At 45.7% G+C, this 21,239-nt stretch overlaps 1 protein-coding gene and 1 pseudogene across 4 annotated transcripts in view; both read left to right on the forward strand.

Annotated features, from left to right (window-relative positions):
- Positions 1-4,133: 4,133 nt before the first annotated feature.
- On the forward strand, positions 4,134-4,464 carry LOC144597727 (large ribosomal subunit protein eL33 pseudogene; annotated as a pseudogene).
- An 8,068-nt stretch (positions 4,465-12,532) lies between these two features.
- Positions 12,533-21,239, forward strand: part of ltk (leukocyte receptor tyrosine kinase) — a 163,124-nt gene continuing 154,417 nt past the window's right edge. For 2 of the 4 annotated variants that reach the window (XM_078406214.1, XM_078406217.1), the window contains exons 1-2: positions 12,544-12,666; positions 13,152-13,386. In XM_078406214.1, coding sequence (XP_078262340.1) covers positions 13,323-13,386 — 64 coding nt within the window. In that variant the 5' untranslated portion in view covers positions 12,544-12,666; positions 13,152-13,322. Of the gene's footprint in view, positions 12,667-12,953; positions 13,387-21,239 lie in introns of those variants that run through there. The other 2 variants (XM_078406216.1, XM_078406215.1) reach the window with 2 other exon arrangements.

The raw sequence follows: 21,239 nt of genomic DNA on the forward strand, positions 1-21,239 counted from the left end.
GTGGGTGGTAGGTGGAGAAACAAGGAACTACAAATGCTGTTTTTCAAAAAGTGACAGTGAAGATTGCCCAGTATGAGATACAGTCAAACACGAAATTAAAGGAGAATTCCAGTCTCCAAAAGCTATGAAAGATGCGATGTTAAAGCAACCGTTCCCATTCTGAATTCTTGCATTAGTTGTCATATAGTCAGAGTTTCCAGTCAGGAGTTCCTATCAATTGCTCTAAGTAGCAGGAGGATTTGCAGGTCAGTGACATTTTTTTTTTAAACTGCAGATATGGGAAATTTAAAATAAAGACAGAAAATGCCCAGCATCAGTCAGGCTGCATCTGTGGGAAGAGAAACAGAGTTAATGCAAAACATATATTCATAAATGGTGGTTTTTCTGGTCCAGAGTTCGATGGTTCAATTGTGCTTTATTGCCATATGTGTGAAGACAATGAGTTTCTTAATCGTCACCAGACTTGGCGCCATTTCCAAAGTCCGGTCCGCGCTAGGTCTTCTGGAGCGGTGCCAGATCCAGGCGAGCCCCAGGCTTCTGCAGGGCTTCCACTGTCACCTTCATCTGGATGGCTCAGCTTACCAAAGTCCCTCTCCTGGCCCGGCCACCTTTGTGCCCCGGGGGCATCTCCGGTAGCTGACCTTGAGGGTACAGAAGGTACGACCTCAGTTCACTTTCTCACCAGCCTTGCTCGGCAGCTCCCTCCTCTTCAGTTTTCCGGCCTTCGGGGGACGAGCAGGGGCCGGGCTTGGTGGCTTCCTCCCTACAGGCCGCAGCCCGCCGTGTCTTTCTGCGTTCAACTGTCCATCCTGCCGGATCCCGGTTCTGTGGAGGGTGAGCCAGGCCTGCTGTTGGGTACGGTCACGGTTCACAGGATCCTACAGGGCAACTCTCTGGGAGTTGCAGCAAAACGTGCGCTGCAAAGGGGGAGAATCCTGGCCCAGAGTTTCTGCAAATTAGTGAGAGTTTCCTGTATCGAGATGCTGCGAAACTCTTCCATAATGTAATGGCAGAGCATCCACTTCAGCCAATCGGTCTGAAAAAGGTCCTGACCCGAACTGTTGCCTATCCATTCCATTCCCTCCACAGACGCTGCCTGACCCACTGAATTCCCTCAACACTTTGTGTTTTGCTCAACATTCCAACATCCAGCTAGTTAGATATAGCTCTTAGGGCTAACGGTATCAAGGGTTTTGGGGAGAAAGCAGAAAGGGGGTACTAGTTTTGGATGATCAGCCATGATCATATTGTATAAGAAAATAACTGCAGGTGCTGGTACAAATCGAAGGTATTTATTCACAAAATGCTGGAGTAACTCAGCAGGTCAGGCAGCATCTCGGGAGAGAAGGAATGGGTGACGTTTCGGGTCGAGACCCTTCTTCAGACTGACCCGAAATGTTGCCTATCCATTCCATTCCCTCATGATGATCATATGATCATATCATATTGAATGGCTGTGCTGATCATATGATCATATTGAATGGCTGTGCTGGCTCAAAGGGCCAAATGGCCTTCACCTACACATATTTTCTATGTTTCTATCTGCAATCTCTTGTGAGACTTGGAAAGTTTGGCATTACTCCCAAACATGCAGCACAGAAGGGAGAGTATGCACGCCATGTTACACGGGATGTGGAACGTGAGGGAATTGTTTCCTCTCTGGGTTTACAGTGAAGCATACAATGCAAAGGAAGGTTTGCAAATCTAGTTATTGTGAAACACGCAATATGTAGGTATCATTTTCAACCTCAGTCACCACAAAGGTTGTAAAATTATCTGGAAGTTTCCACTCTGGAGTCATATTGCAACGTCCAACACTAATTTAGATTTTCCACTTTGGAATGGTTAGAGACTTCCTGGAAGCCATGCGGGCTGATGGAAGATTTGCTGACTGCGGTTACAATGAAACAGATAGTACACAGGGAATCAACAGAAAACCCCAGATGAAGTCTGAAATAAAACCTGAAAACACTGGAAAAACTCAGCAGGTAAGGCACATCTGTGAAGATCAACATTTCAGGTTGGCCCTTCATCAGAACTGGAACGAGAGATGAAAGCAAGTTAGCCCAGGTAGCAGGGAAAAAGAGCATGTTTCCTGTTGAGAGTTACAGAGAGAAGTACAACATAAGGAAAACATCTAGTTTAGTTTAGTTTAGTTTAGTTTAGTTTAGATCGACACCAAATGCTGGCGTAACTCAGCGGGACAGGCAGCATCTCTGAAGGGAAGGAATGGGTGACTTTTCGGGTGGACCCTTCTTCAGACTGAGGGTCATGGGAGAGGGAGTCTAGAAATATGGAGGAGTAAGGTGTGAAAATTACAGCTCAAAGCATACACTTGGAAAGTACCACTTTTTTTATTGGGTGATGTTGAAGGGATAAAACCACAACTTAAAATGAATAAATATCAGAAAGAATTTATAAAAATTGCATTAGCAGTAGCCAAAAAATCTATCGCAGTCACTTGGAAAATTCTTTCTGATATTTATTCATTTTAAGTTGTGGTTTTATCCCTTCAACATCACCCAATAAAAAAAGTCTTGGGCTATGTGGGAGTTGTATTCCAATAATCTGTTCCAAAAAACCTCTTAAATTTGTCCAAAAAGGTTGAATTTTTGAACAGGACCAAGTAGAATGAAAAAAAGTACCAATTTCTTGATTGCACCGAAAACATTGGTCAGATAAGTTTGGGTTCATTCTCTTTAATTTTTGTAGTGTCATATATAATTGGTGTAAAAAATTATATTGTACTAATCTAAATCGAACATTTATTGTATTTTTCATACTGTCAAGGCATAATTTTGACCAATTTGTTCCATCAATATTAATATTCGAATCCGTTTCCCATCTTCGCCTTGATATAATAATAATAATAATAATACATTTTATTTATATAGCGCTTTTCATATACTCAAAGACGCTTTACAGAGATTTTGAGAACATAGGGAAATTAATAAATAGATAAATAAGTAAATAAATAAATGAACAGAGAAAGGAGACAGTAGGTGAGGTGACCTTCAGTGGTTGAAGGCAGTGCTGAACAGGTGATGGATTCCTTGTTTAAGTGTCTTTTTTTGGATTAAATTATACATAATAGAGATAAAAAATTTAATTTGTCCTTTTTGAATTAGGTTTTCAATTTCCATAGGTTTCGGAAGTAACATTGTTTGACCCAGTTTATCTCTTAAATAAGCTCTTAATTGAAAGTAACAAAAAAGAGTATTATTTGATATTTGGTATTTATTTTTCAGTTGTTCAAATGACATCAATATACCTTTTTCAAAACAATCTCCTATATATCTAATCCCTTTTTGATACCATCTATATAAAAGCTGATTGTCCATTGTAAAAGGTATCAGTCCGTTTTGAATCAGAGGGGTCCTTGCTAATAAGGATTTCTTAGTTTCATCCTCAAAGTTTACCTTATTCCATAATCCGATCAGGTGTTTTAATAATGGAGATTCTTTCAGTCCCCGTATCAATTTAGGTTCCCATTTATATATAAAGTCTTCTGGTATATTTTCTCCTATTTTATCTAATTCTATTCTCGTCCATGCCGGTTTTTCTTCTTCAAAAAGAGATGCAATAAATCTAAGTTGATTTGCTTTATAATAATTCTTAAAATTTGGAAGTTGTAATCCTCCTGAATCAAATTTCCATGTCAATTTTTCCAACGATATTCTTGACATCTTACCTTTCCAAAGAAATTTCCGCACACATTTATTTAACTCTTGAAAAAGCTTCTGCGGTACTTGTATTGGTATTGTTTGAAATAAATATTGTAATTTTGGAAATATATTCATTTTTACAACATTAACTCTTCCTATTAATGTTATTGGTAACGTCATCCATTTATCAAGGTCTTCTTGAATTTTTTTTAGTAATAATAAATAATTTAATTCATATAAATTCCTCATATCATTATCAATTCTTATACCTAGATACTTTATACCAATTAATGGCCATCTAAATTGGGTTACTAATCGACATTGAGTATAGTCTCCGAGCTCAAAGCATACATTGATAAGGAAGTGTAGAATGGTTCATTGTTGGCTGAGGAGAAGGTGACAAGGAGGCATGCAATCAGTGATCTTGATTTACAGGGCGGACTGGTCCAGCTGCCTGGTGCACTCGCAATGCCTGGAAGATTGTGGTGCAAAGCTGTTTCTATTGGCTATAAACGTGGGCTTCAAAACCAAAGAGAGCATACAGCTCTACTGAAGATTGAGGGTGTTTATTACCGTGATAAAACCGACTTTTACCTGGGCAAGAGATGTGCCTAAGTCTACAAGGCAAAGACCATCACTGTCACCCCTGGTGGTAAATCAAATAAAACTCGTGTCATTCGGGGTAAAGTGACTCGTTCTCATGATAATATTGGCATGCTCCATGCCAAGTTCAAAAGTAACCTGTCTGTGAAGGCTCGGGCATAGGATTCGAGTGATGCTGTACCCATCAAGAGCTTAACGTAAAGGTGTACATAAATTGAAAATAAATAGTAAATTGGTATAAATAAATAAATAAATAAACAAACAGACGGGTGGATAAATAGATAAATAGATAAATAGATAAATAGATAAATAGATAAATAGATAAATAGATAAATAAATAAATAAATAAATAGATAAATAAATAAATAGACAGATAAATAAATAAATAAACAAATAGATAAATAAATAGATAGATAGATAGATAGATAGATAGATAAATAAATATGGAGATAAGCAGATAAATGACCAGAAAGATAAATAAATAAATAGAGAAACGAACGAATAAATAAATTAATTAATAAGTGAGTGAATAAATGGATAAATAAATAAATAGATAAAATTACTGCCATACATAAATACAATCCCAGATTAAGTACAGAATGCATAGAAACAGCTCCATGATACCATAGCAGGTTTGGTGACATTTTCAGTCTCAGCTACTGATGGCCATAAAGGTCCATTGCGGAGGTCGTCTTGATCTGGATCGTCCAGCGAACCGTCGTCCCTCTCCTTGCCCAGCCAGTGTTCAGCCTTTGTGTCCCGGAGCCGACTTTAAGGGCGGTGTTGTGGTATTAGGCTAGGTGGCAGTCTCTTCGAGTCATAGGATCATACAGTGACTTAGACCAACTTGCCCACATCAGCCAACATGTCCCAGCTTCCCAGCATTTGGTCCATATCCCTCCAAACCTGTCCTATCCATGTACCAGTCTAACTGCTCCTTGAATGTTGGGATAGTCCCAGCCTCAACTACCTCCTCTGGCAGCTTGTTCCATACACCCACCATCCTTTGTGTGAGAAAGTTACCCCTATGAAATCTTTTCCCCTTCACCTTGAACCTATGTCCTCTGGTCCTCGATTCCCCTACTCTGGGCAAGAGGCTCTGTGCATCTAGTCTTAACTTGATGCTGCTGACTGCCACATTCCAGGGTGCAGGGGAACGTGCTGAGGGACACACTGAAGCTCGGTGCAGTCAATGCAATAGCCCCGTGGGGAAGGATCACAGTCTAGCACAATGCCACCCATGCAGCAAGGGGCTGGTCCCTGTGTCGCAGTCTCTTAAACGGGTCACAAATGCATTGGATAAGGAGTGACACAGATGCATGGTAACAGAATGTTCATAAGTTATAGGAACAGAATGAGGCCATTCGGCTCATCTAGTCTGCTCCACCATTCAATCATGGCTGATCTTTCTTTCCCTCTCAACCCCGTTCTCCTGCCTTCCTCCCATAAACTTGATACCCATACAAATCAAGAATCTATCAATCACCACCTTAAAAATATCAAATTGCTTGGCCTCCACAGCCTTCTGTAGTAAGAAATTCCTCCTCGTCTCCTTTATAAAGGTATGTTCTTTTATTCTGAGGCCACGGCCTCCAGTCCTAGACTTTCACTCATGGCAACATCCTTTCCACATCCACTCTGTTTTTAAATGTTTGACCATTAATATTTGTGCTGCAAGAGTCACAGAGCAGCCATAACTAAAGCATGGAGTGCAACAATTGATGTGTTGCACACCATGTAATCGATTTAGCCGTCAATTTTTTCCTTCATTTGCTGGCTGTGTTTGACCTTGACCAATGTCAGGGAAGTAAAATGGCCGTGTCCACAGCTAAATCAACTGGCTTCGGCAAATGCCCCTTCCACACCTGCAGCAAATGTTGGCTGGAAGGAATGGGGCCATCAGCTAATACAGGCCTAGCATCCGCATAGACCTGCAGAATATGCACAGGGAGGAAATCACCCTGTTGTGACTCTTCTTTCACCCGTGGTTCAACATGCGCCATCTCGTGCTTTCAGCTGAATTGTTCCAGCTTTGATGCCACAAATAGTGCAAGCTTCTTGTTGTGATGGTAAGATCTTGACCAGTGAGATTACAAGGAAATGGCAGAGTAAAAGACTTAACAGGTAACGATATATATGGTCATTAACCTCAAGGTGCAGTGTTGTCTTCATCATGTTTTGAAGAGCACTAAGGCAGCCAAGTACGTAATAGTGATTCAAAAAAGACACAAAATGCTGTGGTAACTCAGCAAGTCGGGTAGCATCTCTGGAGAACATGGATAGGAGACAGGATCAGGGTCAGGACCCTTCTTCAGACATTATGGGGGGAATAGAAATATGGAAGAGAGGAATGGCAGGACAAATCCTGGCATGTAATAGGTGGATACAGGTGAGAGGGAGGATAGGCAGATTGTGGACATAGAACAGAAACGAAAAGACAGAAGGTGTGAGACAAATGGATTGAAGAGTGGTGAATTGTGAAGTTAAAGGAAGGAATGTAGGTGGAAGGTGAGGGGAGAAACAGGTGCAAGTCCAGGTGGGGCACAGGGGAGGGGGGTTTAGGGGGCAATAAATCATCTTGCGGGTGCTTTCAACCATGTAGTGAGAGCAACATCAATACGATCAGGTGCTGAACCCTATCTGCTTCCTTCTTTGCTAGAAAGGAGTGTGTGCATTTCTGCCTTGTGTCGTAGTGACGGGTAGATAGCTTGGCATCTTTCAAATAGTTTACCATCAGAGCAGCATTGGCTATGTCTGTAGATACCGGAGTTGTATCAGGTGGGTGTAAATTTCCAATGCTAATGTTCCTTCAAAATGGTACACATGGCAGACTGCAAGTCAGGTCAAGTTTATTTGTCACATACACATGCAAGATGTGCAGTGAAATGAAAGGTCACCCACAGTCCAGCAATAGAGCAATAAAAATCAGTCTGAAGAAGGATCTCGACCCGAAACGTCACCCATTCCTTCTCTCCTGAGATGCTGCCTGACCTGCTGAGTTACTCCAGCATTTTGTGAATAAATACCTTCGATTTGTACCAGCATCTGCAGTTATTTTCTTATAATAAAAATAAGTAATTTCCCACACAATCACAACCAACACAAAACAAAACAAAAAAAGAAACATCCATCACTGACAATCAAATGCAACTGACCTGGATGGGTGAGGGGAGAAGAGGGAATGATCACGCAGTGAAAATGGTCCTTGATTATTTTGGCTACTTTTCCAGGACAGTGTGAAATGTATATGACGTCAATTGAGAGGAGGCGGGTTTGTGTGAAGGACTGGGCTACATCCATAACCTTTAGCAATTGTGGGCCAGGCTGTTGCCAACCCAAGCTGTGCTGCATCCCGACAGAGTGCTTGTCATGATGCAGCGACAGAACTTGATTAGAGTCCTTGGAGATGTGGCGAACTTCTTTAGCCTTCTGAGGAAGTAGAGATGTTGGTGTGCTTTCTTGTATTGCACCATTTCAGTACTAACACAGTACAATAAACTACTAAATTCACATTGATTTTTATTATTTTGTGAACATTGGATGTGTTCAGGTTGAAATCGGGAATTACAGTACCAGTCGAGGGTGAAGATTGGTTACCATTGGCCATAAGGTGTCAGGATGTGGTATTATTGTCCCAGTTATTGCTTCGTTACCTTAGTGTGGACCCAATGCTGTAGACCAACAGAAGGCACAAAGTGCTGGAGTAACTCAGAGCGTTAGGCAGCATTCCTGGAGAACATGGATAGGTGGCATTTAAGGTTGGGACTCTTCTTCAGACTGATTGTAGGAGGGGGGAGAAAGCTGGAAGAGAGGTGGGGCAGGCAAGTGATAGGTGAGTACAGGTGGGGGGGGGGGGGGGGAGGGTGTGGGGGGGGGGGGGGGGGGGAGGTGTTGCTTGACAGATTGTTGGACAAAGACCAGAGATGAAAAGAAAAGAAGTGTGAGATAAGGAGATAATGGTGGAAATGATGTGAAATGTGAAGCCAGAGGAAGTGGGTGGGGAAAGGGAAAGGGAGAAATGGGTGTGCATCCGGATGGGACACAGGGCAGAGAAGGGGAAAGAGGGGCAGAAATGTTGTAGGTGGTTACCTAAAATTGGAGAATTCAACGTTCATACCGTCGGGTTGTAAGGTCATGAATCTCCAGGCTGTGTGGTGCATCCTTGCAGTTTATGGAGGGATTCTATCATTGCCATGTGCAGGTATGCTCTTTTTCTGCCTCCACCATGCATGCTCCTCCCATCTTTTTCTCCTCGTGCTCCTTCCAGATAATTGAGCAGTCAAGTGTGCAGATTGAAACTCTAACTGAAGAGTATGGCAGGGCACTCATTCGCCTGTCCAGGCACAGAAATCTCGTTGAAGACTCTGATGCCTCCCTTCAAAAATCTCTCGATTAGCCCTCTGGTGTAATGGACGCAGATGAGAAGAGAGGAGGGAATAGCCCTGACCTCTCAAGATCCATTGGTCTGAGAGGCATGATAGCCAAAATATGGCCCACTGCGAATAAATGTGCATTATGAACTCCCCAGAGGAATAGAAAATCAAAAGGGCTGCAGATGCTGCAAATCTAAAACCTAAACAGAAAATGCTGTTAAAGCTCAGTAGGTCATCTTGCATCCGAGGGAAGAAAAACAGAGTCAACATTTCAGGTGGAAGAGCCTTCATCGGAACTTAGTCAGAGTTGCCCCAGAGGAATGCTGTGGATCAAGGAAATGTCATCACTTTTGCTGGGCATTCAGGAGGGGGTGGCTTTTTGTGTATATATATTGAGCCAGGATCTCAGTGATGTGATCTACCACTCCCTGAATCTTTGGAAATGGGTTGTAGATTATTGGCACAAGACAAAAGTGACAAACATGAACTGTTCCGATCTGCATTTTAAACTGCCCCAAAACTTGATGGAGGCAAAATCTTAAATAAGTTCAAAAAGGGACTAGGTTGAAAGAAAATGTCTGAACACGTGGAATACACTGGAATTTTCAAGGATGAGAGGGGATCTGATCGAAACGTATAAGATTATTAAGGGGTTGGACACGTTAGAGGCAGGAAACATGTTCTCAATGTTGGGGGAGTCCAGAACAAGGGGCCACAGTTTAAGAATAAGGGGTAGGCCATTTAGAACTGAGATGAAAAAAAACTTTTTCAGTCAGAGAGTTGTGAATCTGTGGAATTCTCTGCCTCAGAAGGAAGTGGAGGCCAATTCTCTGGATGCTTTCAAGAGAGAGCTAGATCGAGCTCTTAAGGATAGCGGAGTCAGGGGGTATGAGGAGAAGGCAGGAACGGGGTACTGATTGAGAATGATCAGCCATGATCACATTGAATGGCGGTGCTGGCTCGAAGGGCCGAATGGCCTCCTCCTGCACCTATTGTCTATTGTCTATTGTGGGGAGAGTATATGACATTGGGACTTGTTTGATAGATGTTTTAAAGAGCCATAACAGGCTGAATGTTCAGCTTCTATGCTGCATTTTTCTGTGACTATATGATTCTCCCTTCAGACTAGCCACTGTCCTTTTCATACGGGAGGCAGAAGAAACTGCAGATGCTTGAATCTTGATCAAAACACAAAGTGCTGGAGGAGATTTAGTGGATTGGGCAACATCTGTGAAGTGAATTAAGAAAGGTTTGGACCCAGAAACATTGCTGTCCATTCACTCCATAGATGCTGTCTCACCCACTGAGTTCCTCCTGCACTTTGCATTTTCTTTTTGATACTGATATCAATCAGTAATCTCACACTGGGCAGTCTCCCTTTATATTGATATTGACATTTATCAGTAACATTGAGGGCGCACAGACCAATGTGCTTTTTGAACTGTCTGCTAAAGTAGCATCACATTTGTCTGTTGGGAAATAATGTGTCCACACATGAGGAATGGGATACCATTGGCTCAGGGATTTAAAGGGGTAATCACCTAATTCAGGATCAGCTTGGCTACAGCCTCATGGGTAATATATCCTCGGTACTGCACCACCGGGTGCGCTATTCCCATAACAGAGGTGGTCTCACCTTGTTTCCATAAGAGGTGATTGTGAGGCAGTGAATTACCAGAAAACGCTCACCATAGGAAATCCACCATAAAACCCACCCCTCTCTCCCCCATCCACCAGTTCACCCCTCTTCACCTCTATGCACCTAATGGTGCCAGTTCTCCCCCTCCCCCTCTGCTTTATACTGGCTTGACTAGAAACATCGACTGTCCATTTCCTTCCACAGATGCTGAGATCCTCCAGCAGTTTGTTTTTTTTGCTTGAAATTGCTCCAGCATTTCATTGAGCAGACCACTGATTTTTATCAATGTCAACAATGATCCCAAAACACTCCCTTGTGGCATGATGATGCAGTGAGTAATGGTGCTGCCTTGCAGCATCCGTGATCCAGGTTCAATCTTGATCTTAAGTGCTGTGTGTGTGTGTGTGTGTGTGTGTGTGTGTGTGTGTGTGTGTGTGTGTGTGTATGTGAGCATGTGCGTGTGTGTGTGTCTGCGTGTGTGCTTGTGTGTGTGTGTGTGTGTGTGTATGTGAGCGTATGCGTTTGCATGTGTGAATGTGTGTGGGTATGCGTGTGTGTGCTTGTGGGTGTGCGTGGGTGTGTGTGTGCGCGCTTGTGTGTGTGTGTGTGTGTGTGTGTGTGTGGGTTTGTTTGTGTTTATGTTTGTGCATGTGCGTGTGTGTGTGCATGTGCGTGTGCGTGTCCAGTGGGTACATTCTCTCTTTGACGATGCGGGTTTCCTCTGAGTGCTCTGGTTTCTTCGCATGTCCCAAAAATGTATAGATGCTTAACTGTGGTAAATTAGCCCTTGGTGGAGATTGAAAGCAAAAGGAAGCAAGGGGGGAGGTTATGAGAGAGAATGGGATACAGGGGAATAAGGAGAGAAGACAGAAGGCTGTGGAGGTCAAGCCAATGGATATTCTTCAGGCAGAGATAGATAGATTCTTGATTAGAACGGGTGTTAGTGGTTATGGGGAGAAGGCAGGAGAATGGGGTTAAACATAGACAAATAGGTGCAGGACAAATTTGGCCCTTCGAGCCAGCAGGGAGGGAGAGATTGTAGCCATGACTGAATGGCGGAGTAGATTCGATGGACCAAATGGCCTAATTCTGCCCCTATCACATGAATTTATGAACTTATGAAATGGGAATGAATGCAATTCCTCTCTTGGGAGCTGGGCTGGAGCCAATGGGCTGAATGGTCTCTCTCTCTAGTTATGAGATACAGTATTTAAACCACTACTTCCAATTCATTCTCCATCTGTGCCTCCCTAATCTTATGGGCTGCAATATTACTAGTAAGTCTGTTATTCTTTAACTATTTTATCAGATGCCTTACATAGACAATATCACGTACCGCCTCACCCACCCTCTTTACATCAATCCTGTGTTACGCGAAAATAATTTGTAACAACCTATGTTACCTTCAATTGATCGATCAGCTTAGATGTTTCAAAAAAATGCTTCAGTCCAGAGACCCGGGTTCGAGCCTGACCACGGGGGCTGTCTGTACGGAATTTGTACGTTCTCCATGTTACCGCGTGGGCTTTCTCTGGGTGCTCTGGTTTCCTCCCACACTCCACGTACTCTGACTACTGTAGGTTAGGTTAATTAGTTTCGTAAAAATAAACTTGTAAAATTGTCCCTGGTGTGTGAGGCAGTGCCAGTATACGGGGTGAACACTGGCCGAAAGGGTCTGTTTCCGCGTTGTATCTCTAAAGTCTAAAGTCAGGTGCTCAGCGCCAGTTTAAAGAGGAGACGCAGGGAGAGCAAGTTTATTTTTAAAGTTCAGTTTAAAGGGAGAGTATTTCCTCAAATTGGCGTCTTGGGAAGTGCGTCGAGCCGGGCTTTCAATGTGCTCTTACACACTGGCATCAGTAGTCAGAGCCAGACTGGGAGCTGAAGACAAGTGTTACATCAAGCAGACAGTGTATCCAGCCAGGTATCTAGGTAGGTCGGACTAATCGGACAGTGGTGCAGTACTATTCACGCACACAGCCCCGTCTGCCCGCTACCCACTTGTCACATCCACCTCGCTTCCCCAGTGTACCCGCCAATCTCAGACCAATCTCAAGTTCGATTTCCAAGTGACTGTGTCTGGTTTCGCCTCTACTCCAGACAGGCAGAGTAGACACTCTCTGTCTACTCTGTCAAGACGTTGGGTACATTTGTTCCTCCATTGCCACAGTGACGACAATGCAATACATTGGTTGCCTTTCAAAACGCGCTCAGACTTACCGAGGTCGCGATAGCAAGTACACGATTGCAAATGGGTTCACGATAGCTTGTGGTGCAGGGTGCATCGCCGGGCGAGAGAGGAAGGCGCTTTGTTTGAATATGACTGTTTAATTGACTTGGTATGAGGGTGCAACAGCAACACACAACACAGCCAGGATCTGTTCCTTCGGTACTTCATTGAAGGCAGAGTGGTGTGTGTGTGTGTGTGTGAGTGTGTGTGTGTGTGTGTGTGTGTGTGTGTGTGAGAGTGTGTGTGTGTGTGTGTGTGTGAGTGTGTGTGAGAGAGTGTGAGTGTGTGTGAGTGTGTGTGTGTGTGTGAGAGTGTGTGAGTGTGTGTGAGTGTGTGTGTGAGTGAGTGTGAGTGTGTGTGTGTGAGAGTGTGTGTGTGAGTGTGTGTGTGTGTGTGTGTGAGTGTGTGAGAGAGAGTGTGTGTGTATGTGTGTGTGTGAGAGTGTGTGTGTGAGTGTGAGTGTGTGAGTGTGTGAGTGTGTGTGCGTGAGCTGCACAAACGCGCTCCGCAGTTTCAGTACAAGAGGGTCATTGGTATAAGTGCTGAATTCACATCCAATGTCTGTCAAAAGTTTGGGCTGAGTAAGATGACGAATCACTGCAGCTCTGATTGAGAGAGGGTTTTTTTTTCTTCCCTTTGGCCAGATTGAATTAAAGCAGGGCATACGATTTCGCTTTGGAAAAGGAGTGGAGCTCCGCCAGTGACAACAGTACCAGGCGACGCTCCGTTGGAGCAGAGCAGCCAACATCCAGCCCCGAGTTAGAAGGCAGGGCGAGTACCGGACTGAAGGCGAGCGGGTACACTCTGGCGAAGGCATGGGCTCATCGCCGGGGGCAATCCGTCCCCGTCTCCTCTTGCCTTACCTGCTCCTTTTGCTGGGTAAGTCCACAGCATTGGCCCGCGGCGGGTCGGGGAAAGGACGGGGCTGGAATGGCAGGGCACGGGAAAGAAGTATTTTGTGGTGGACTCAGTGAAATGCGGTGGGATTTTATGCGTTGGTCAGTCTGGATTGCTTTTGTAAGGACAGTGAGGCGGGATGATGGGATCATTGTGAATAGGGTCCCATGGAGGAGCCACTAGGCGAGGGTTATATAGAATGGGCAGCGGGATCGATTAAAAAATGATGGAATTATATGCTGGGTAATTTTGATGGGAAGTTCTGTAACGTCAGTGTGGTTGGAGTTGTATGGTGGGGTCAGAGAGGAGAAGGGGTGTTGATGGGGTGAGTGTGGAGGGACCTTATGGTAAAGGCAGGGATATGGGTTTTATGGTGGTGTCAGTATGTGGGTGCTTTGTGAATGGGATCTGTTTTGGTGTGATTTTTTCTCGTGTGTAATCAACAGATTGTTAGATATAGGTCTTAGGGCTAACGGAATCAAGGGATATGGGGATAAAGCAGGAACCGGGTACTGATCTTGGATGATCAGCCATGATCATATTGAATGGCGGTGCTGGCTCGAAGGGCCGAATGGCACCTATTTTTTATGTTTCAATGGTGGGAGTCAGGATGGTGTCAGTGTGGCGGGTACACCATAATGTGCTTCTCTGTGTGTGGTCAACGTGATGGGATTTCATGATGGTGTCAGTGTGGCGGATGGTTGTTCAGTCAGCCCAATGGGCTCAGTTTGGTAGGAATTTAGGGTCAGTGTGTTGGGGGGTCAGTGTGTTGGGGTCAGTGTGTTGGGGGTCAGTGTGTTGGGGGGTCAGTGTGTTGGGGTCAGTGTGTTGGGGGTCAGTGTGTTGGGGTCAGTGTGTTGGGGGGGTCAGTGTGTTGGGGGGGTCAGTGTGTTGGGGGATCAGTGTTGGGGGGTCAGTGTGTTGGGGTCAGTGTGTTGGGGGGTCAGTGTGTTGGGGGTCAGTGTGTTGGGGGTCAGTGTGTTGGGGTCGGTGTTGGGGGTTCAGTGTGTTGGGGGGTCAGTGTGTTGGAGTCAGTGTGTTGGGAGGGTCAGTGTGTTGGGGGTCAGTGTGTTGGGGTCAGTGTGTTGGGGGGGGTCAGTGTGTTGGGGGTCAGTGTGTTGGGGTCAGTGTGTTGGGGGGTCAGTGTTTTGGGGGTCAGTGTGTTGGGGGTCAGTGTGTTGGGGGTCAGTGTGTTGGGGTCAGTGTGTTGGGGGGGTCAGTGTGTTGGGGGGGTCAGTGTGTTGGGGGGGTCAGTGTGTTGGGGGGTCAGTGTGTTGGGGGGTCAGTGTGTTGGGGGGTCAGTGTGTTGGGGGGTCAGTGTGTTGGGGTCAGTGTGTTGGGGGGGTCAGTGTGTTGGGGTCAGTGTGTTGGGGTCAGGGTGTTGGGGGGTCAGTGTGTTGGGGGGTCAGTGTGTTGGGGGGGTCAGTGTGTTGGGGGGGTCAGTGTGTTGGGGGGGTCAGTGTGTTGGGGTCAGGGTGTTGGGGGGTCAGTGTGTTGGGGTCAGTGTGTTGGTGGTGTCAGTGTGTTGGGTCAGTGTGTTGGGGTCAGGGTGTTGGGGGGTCAGTGTGTTGGGGTCAGTGTGTTGGGGGGGGTCAGTGTGTTGGGGGGGTCAGTGTGTTGGGGGGGTCAGTGTGTTGGGGGGGTCAGTGTGTTGGGGTCAGTGTGTTGGTGGTGTCAGTGTGTTGGGTCAGTGTGTTGGGGTCAGGGTGTTGGGGGGTCAGTGTGTTGGGGTCAGTGTGTTGGGGGGGTCAGTGTGTTGGGGGGGTCAGTGTGTTGGGGGGGTCAGTGTGTTGGGGGGGGTCAGTGTGTTGGGGTCAGTGTGTTGGTGGTGTCAGTGTGTTGGGGTCAGGGTGTTGGGGGGTCAGTGTGTTGGGGTCAGTGTGTTGGGGGGGTCAGTGTGTTGGGGGGGGTCAGTTTGTTGGGGTCAGTGTGTTGGGGTCAGTGTTGGGGTCAGTGTGTTGGGGGGGTCAGTGTTGGGGGGTCAGTGTGTTGGGGTCAGGGTGTTGTGGGTCAGTGTGTTGGGGTCAGGGTGTTGTGGGGTCAGTGTGTTGGGGTCAGTGTGTTGGGGGGTCAGTGTGTTGGGGGTCAGTGTGTTGGGGGTCAGTGTGTTGGGGTCAGTGTGTTGGGGGGGTCAGTGTGTTGGGGGGGGTCAGTGTGTTGGGGGGGTCAGTGTGTTGGGGGGTCAGTGTGTTGGGGGGTCAGTGTGTTGGGGGGTCAGTGTGTTGGGGGGTCAGTGTGTTGGGGTCAGTGTGTTGGGGGGGGTCAGTGTGTTGGGGTCAGTGTGTTGGGGTCAGGGTGTTGGGGGGTCAGTGTGTTGGGGGGTCAGTGTGTTGGGGGGTCAGTGTGTTGGGGGGTCAGTGTGTTGGGGGGGTCAGTGTGTTGGGGTCAGGGTGTTGGGGGGTCAGTGTGTTGGGGTCAGTGTGTTGGTGGTGTCAGTGTGTTGGGTCAGTGTGTTGGGGTCAGGGTGTTGGGGGGTCAGTGTGTTGGGGGGGTCAGTGTGTTGGGGGGGTCAGTGTGTTGGGGGGGTCAGTGTGTTGGGGGGGTCAGTGTGTTGGGGGGGTCAGTGTGTTGGGGTCAGTGTGTTGGTGGTGTCAGTGTGTTGGGTCAGTGTGTTGGGGTCAGGGTGTTGGGGGGTCAGTGTGTTGGGGTCAGTGTGTTGGGGGGGTCAGTGTGTTGGGGGGGTCAGTGTGTTGGGGGGGTCAGTGTGTTGGGGGGGTCAGTGTGTTGGGGTCAGTGTGTTGGTGGTGTCAGTGTGTTGGGGTCAGGGTGTTGGGGGGTCAGTGTGTTGGGGTCAGTGTGTTGGGGGGGTCAGTGTGTTGGGGGGGTCAGTTTGTTGGGGTCAGTGTGTTGGGGTCAGTGTTGGGGTCAGTGTGTTGGGGGGGTCAGTGTTGGGGGGTCAGTGTGTTGGGGTCAGGGTGTTGTGGGTCAGTGTGTTGGGGTCAGGGTGTTGTGGGGTCAGTGTGTTGGGGTCAGTGTATTGGGGTCAGTGTGTTGGGGGGTCAGTGTGTTGGGGGGTCAGTGTGTTGGGGGGTCAGTGTGTTGGGGTCAGTATTGGGATCAGTGTGTTGGGGCTAGTGTGTCGGGGTCAGTGTAATGGGGTCTGGGTTTGGGCTTTGTACTGGGCTCAATGTGTTGAGTTTTATATTGGTTTTGTTATGGCAGAATTTTCTAATGGTGTCGATGTAGTGAAATTTCTGCTGGGGTCAGTGTGGATGGTCCTATATCATGGTGGTTTTTACGGTTTTTATCATGGGATGAGAGGGACTCTGGACTCTGCATGCTGAACACTCATAGATTTCGGGATATAGTCAGACTGATGATGTTTTAGGGGGTCGGTGCTTTGATGGTGTTACGATGAGGAGAATGTGGCTGAGGTTTATAGCTCTAGTTTGGTGAGTTTTGTTGGGTCAGCATCGTGGGCTTTATGTCAGGGTCTTTGTGGTGGTGTCAATGTGATTGATTTCATGGTGGATTCAATGAGATGGGAGCATTAAGGTTGGGTTAGGGCAGAAAATGTTATGTTGTTGAGTGGAAACCTAAATAGTGGAGTTGGAATGGTGTGGCTTTATGATATAATTATCATAGGTTTCAGTTTGACTGTGGGGTCAATGTGTTGGATCTTGATAGTGGAATCACTGCTGGGTTACATGTTTAGATCAGTGAGAAGGTGTTTGGATGGGGTTTGTTTCTAGCACTTAATGGTAAGTTCAGAGTGATGGGTTTCTATGTTGGATTAAGTCTTGTTGAGATCTTTGGATGAGTTTCTGTATCAAGTTTCAGAGTGGCTTCAACATGGTGAGTTTTATAACGGGACTCACTTAGTGAGCTCCGTAGTGGGGGTCAATGTTAAGGGTGCTACAGTCTGCTTTATTGTGAGTCTATGGTGTGTTTGGTGCTGAGGTGATTTAGTGGGGCTTTATGATGGTGTCACTGTCATGTTTTCAATGTTGGGGTCACTGGAGTGGGTTTGACGAGGCGATCAGTGTAGAGGGTTTTATTGTGGACTTGGTGCGGTGCGGATTCTGTGCTGAGGTTAGTGCATGTTAAAATGGTGGACTCAGTGGGATAGGATTTTCTGGTACAGTCAGTGTGATTCAATGGAGGGATCAGTGCGATGGATTCCATATCAGGGTCATTGTGATGGGTGTTCGCGGACAAGGTCTGCATTATGTGTTCTATTGTGGCGATCATTCTGATAAGTTAGATCATGGGCTCGAAGTTGTGCATCTTAGGGTGTGGATGATCACAGTGAAAGCCATGATCACAGTGAAAGGCGGTGCTGGCTCGAAGGGCCGAATGGCCCACTCCTGCACCTATTGTCTATTGTTTAGGCGGATGGAACGTTTGGCACGTTTCTTCTCTGGGGATCAGTTGGTAATGGTTTGACAATGGGGTTGTTGTGGTGGGTTTTAAGATGCTGGGTTGTACTTTGCAATCGCTATGTTAGATTTCGTGGTGTGGTCAGGTTATAAGTCGTTTGATGAAGACAGTGTTGTTGGGTTGGTGTAGGGCTAAATAGGGAGATGGTTAGATTGGAAGTTTTACTGTTGAATCCATGATGGGACCTGTATGTTGCTGTCAGTGTGGAGTTCTTAACACTGAGGGGAATGTAGTGGGTTTTATGAAGGACTCCATGTGATTGGGTTTCATGGTGGGGCATTATGTATTTATGGTGTGTGGTGATACCTATAGTTTGCCAATGTGCTGTGATGTATGTAACAAGGTCAGTGTGGGTGGTTTTATTATTTTGGTCAAGATATTGTTCAGAGTTCACTGGAAGTGTCGGTATGATATGGATTCTGGATTTGTGAACAAATGGTGTTGGTTCATGTGAATTGGACAGGCAAACATTCAGTGCCACGCGATAGAACTTGCCGTGTGTTAGTTGCGTTTCAGGTGGGAGCATCTTTTTGCCTCTGATTCTGAAAGCTGTATATCGAAGAACACTCCAGTAAGTTCAGCACAAAATAAAAAGACTGACAATCCAGTGCAGTGTAAGGGATGCTTCAGTAGTGCTGACGTAATATTCAACCAAGGCCCTATCTATGGGGGGCTAAACTGTGGTATTTAAAGAACAATGTATTTAGTGTTACATTCTGCCAATATTTATTCCTCAAACAGATCACCAAAAACACATTAGTTTTGTCACTTCTTTTTTATGTGAGCTTACTCTACGTGCATTTGCTGAAGACGTTTACAGCATTACCATACTGTAGATATTACATAACTAAGGTACTCTGATAGCTCTAATGTGCTTCGGGGGAGTCCTGAAAAGAAATATGCAGTTTGTAACAATTCTTCTTCTCATACGTCATGCTTGGGCAATATTTGACATATGGTGCAGCAGGTAAAATGTGTAGGAAGGAATTGCAGATGCTGGTTTACATTGAAGATAGACACAAAATGCTGGAGTATCTCCGTGGGACAGGCAGCATCTCTGGAGAGAAAGAAGTCTGAAGAAAGGTCTCGACCCGAAACGTCATCCATTCCTTCTCTCCATAGATGCTGCCTGTCCCGCTGAGTTACTCCAGCATTTTGTGTCTATCTTTGGTGTAGCAGGTTGATGTTTGATGAAGGGGATGTAATGGCGTGTGCATTGGGGGATTGTTTCTGCAGGACATACGTGTGATGGCCAAGACTGCTGAGTGGTGTTGTGGCCAGGGAGAGTGCAAACGTTAATCTGAGGCAAATGCTGAGAACTGCAGCTGCAGTACAAGAATCCTTGCCATGATGTTCAATTTTAGAATAATTGCTGCATTAGTGGAGGCCATACTTCAAAGTGAAATGAAAGTACAAACTGGGCACTGAGCCACATTGATTTGGACAGGTGCATGTTCTTTAGTGAATTGGAATGCCTCAAGTGTGCTTCTTAATGTGAAGCCAGAGGCTTTCTCATGGGACAACTGCCGTTTGATTAAGAACTTTCCCTTCAGAGGCTTTTCATTGCTAAATGATTTCACCCCCAATATTTCTCAGAACCTTGTTTCCTACATTTGGATTTTCTTTCTGCATTTATGTTCCTTTTGACACTGAGTGGTCGCTGAGTCGGGCAGACCAGCAGGGACTCACCTGTTGGGGTTGTGCTTTCCCTCACCCAGAGCAACAGTCAGCTCCCAATTCCGCTCCCTGTCCCCTTCTGTTTAGTTTAGAGATACAGTGCGGAAACAGGCCCTTGGGTCCACCAAGTACGCACAGACCATCGATCCCCACACATTAACACAAGCCTACACACTATGGACAATTTTTACCAGAGCCAATTAACCTACAAGCCTGCACGTCTTTGGAGTGTGGGAGGAAACCGGAGCACCCGGAGAAAACCCATGTACGTGGTCACGGGGAGAACGTACAAACTCCGTGCAGACAGCACCTGTAGTCAGGTTGGAACCTGGGTCGCTGGCGCTGTAAGGCAGCAACTCTACCGCTGCGCCACCGTGCCGCCCTGAAGATGTCAGCATGGTATATGGAGGGTTTTAGGCTGGAGCTGATGAAAGAATTGGTCGACAACCCCAGGCAGAGCAGGTGAAACAAGAATGGCAGCTTGGGTAGGACATCACAGGAAGGTGGAGCCCTGAGGTGGAGGGGGGCAGCTTTAGAAAAAGTAGTAACTTTGCTCCTATTTTCACTTAAAAAAGCTAATTTCCATATCTGACATTTGTTTACCAGAAGTGCTGTTGTGCAGGAAGGAATTTCTCAATGAAGCTTCTTTAATGTCACATGGTCTTCATGAATAATCTTCTGGCAAACTTTTATACACCACTTACTGGATTATAAACACATTGCACAACAAGAACTTTGAGGCACTATCATTTATGTGTCACAGTAATAACAACAATTTGCATACATGTATCGACTTTTTGAAGCAATAAGATATCCCAGGCATTCCTTAGGAACACTGTGAGGTAAAAATTGGTCTTGAGATATTAGGGTTTAAGGAGTGGGGGAGTTATGGTGATCATTCCAGGGTTTAAGGGTCACGTGGCTGAAGGTTAGAGTACCACTGGCTAGTTGGCTTCATAGAGTCATAGACGTATCCAGCATAGAGACATGCCTTGTGACCCAACTGATCCATGTTGACCAACTTACTTTCCTGAGCTAGTCCCATTTAGCTCATATCCCTCTAAACACTTCCTATGCATGTACTATCTAAATGTCTTTTAAACATTGCAATTATACCTGCCACCACCACATCATCTAGCATCTTGTTCCACATACCCTCCACCATCTATATGAGAAAGTTGCCCCTCACATCCCCTCTAAAATTTTACATAAAAATCTATTTATTTACATAACATTTACATAAAAGAGATACATTCTATATCTTAAAGAGAAATTTTATAATACGGCAATGAGTTCAGAGACAACATGGTGTTTATTACACATAAGTTTGAAAAAAGGCACAGGGCAATTTAATTGTGCACTTTAGTTTTCCTGCCTTTAAACTCTGTTCTCCTCCATGTTTCCCGGGGATAGGGAAGGCTGGGACTCCAGGCACTGCCTCCCTGGCTGAAGCTTAGAATACCACTGGTTAGTTGGCTTCATAGAGTCACGGAGTCATTGACTTATCCAGCATGGAGACAAGCCTTTTGACCCAACTCATCCATGTTGACCAAGTTGCTTACCTGAGCTAGTCCCCTTGAGGTCATATCCCTCTAAACATTTTCTATCCATGTGCTATCTAAATGTCTTTTAAACATTGCAATTGTACCCGCCACCATCACACCATCTAGCAGCTTGTTCCACATACCCTGCACCGTCTGCATAAAATAAGTTGCCCCTCACGTCTCCTTTAAAAATTTCCACATTCATCTTAAAGCTATGATCATTAATTTTAGATT

The sequence above is a fragment of the Rhinoraja longicauda genome, chromosome 10, assembly GCF_053455715.1.
Source record: "Rhinoraja longicauda isolate Sanriku21f chromosome 10, sRhiLon1.1, whole genome shotgun sequence".
NCBI lineage: Eukaryota > Metazoa > Chordata > Chondrichthyes > Rajiformes > Arhynchobatidae > Rhinoraja > Rhinoraja longicauda.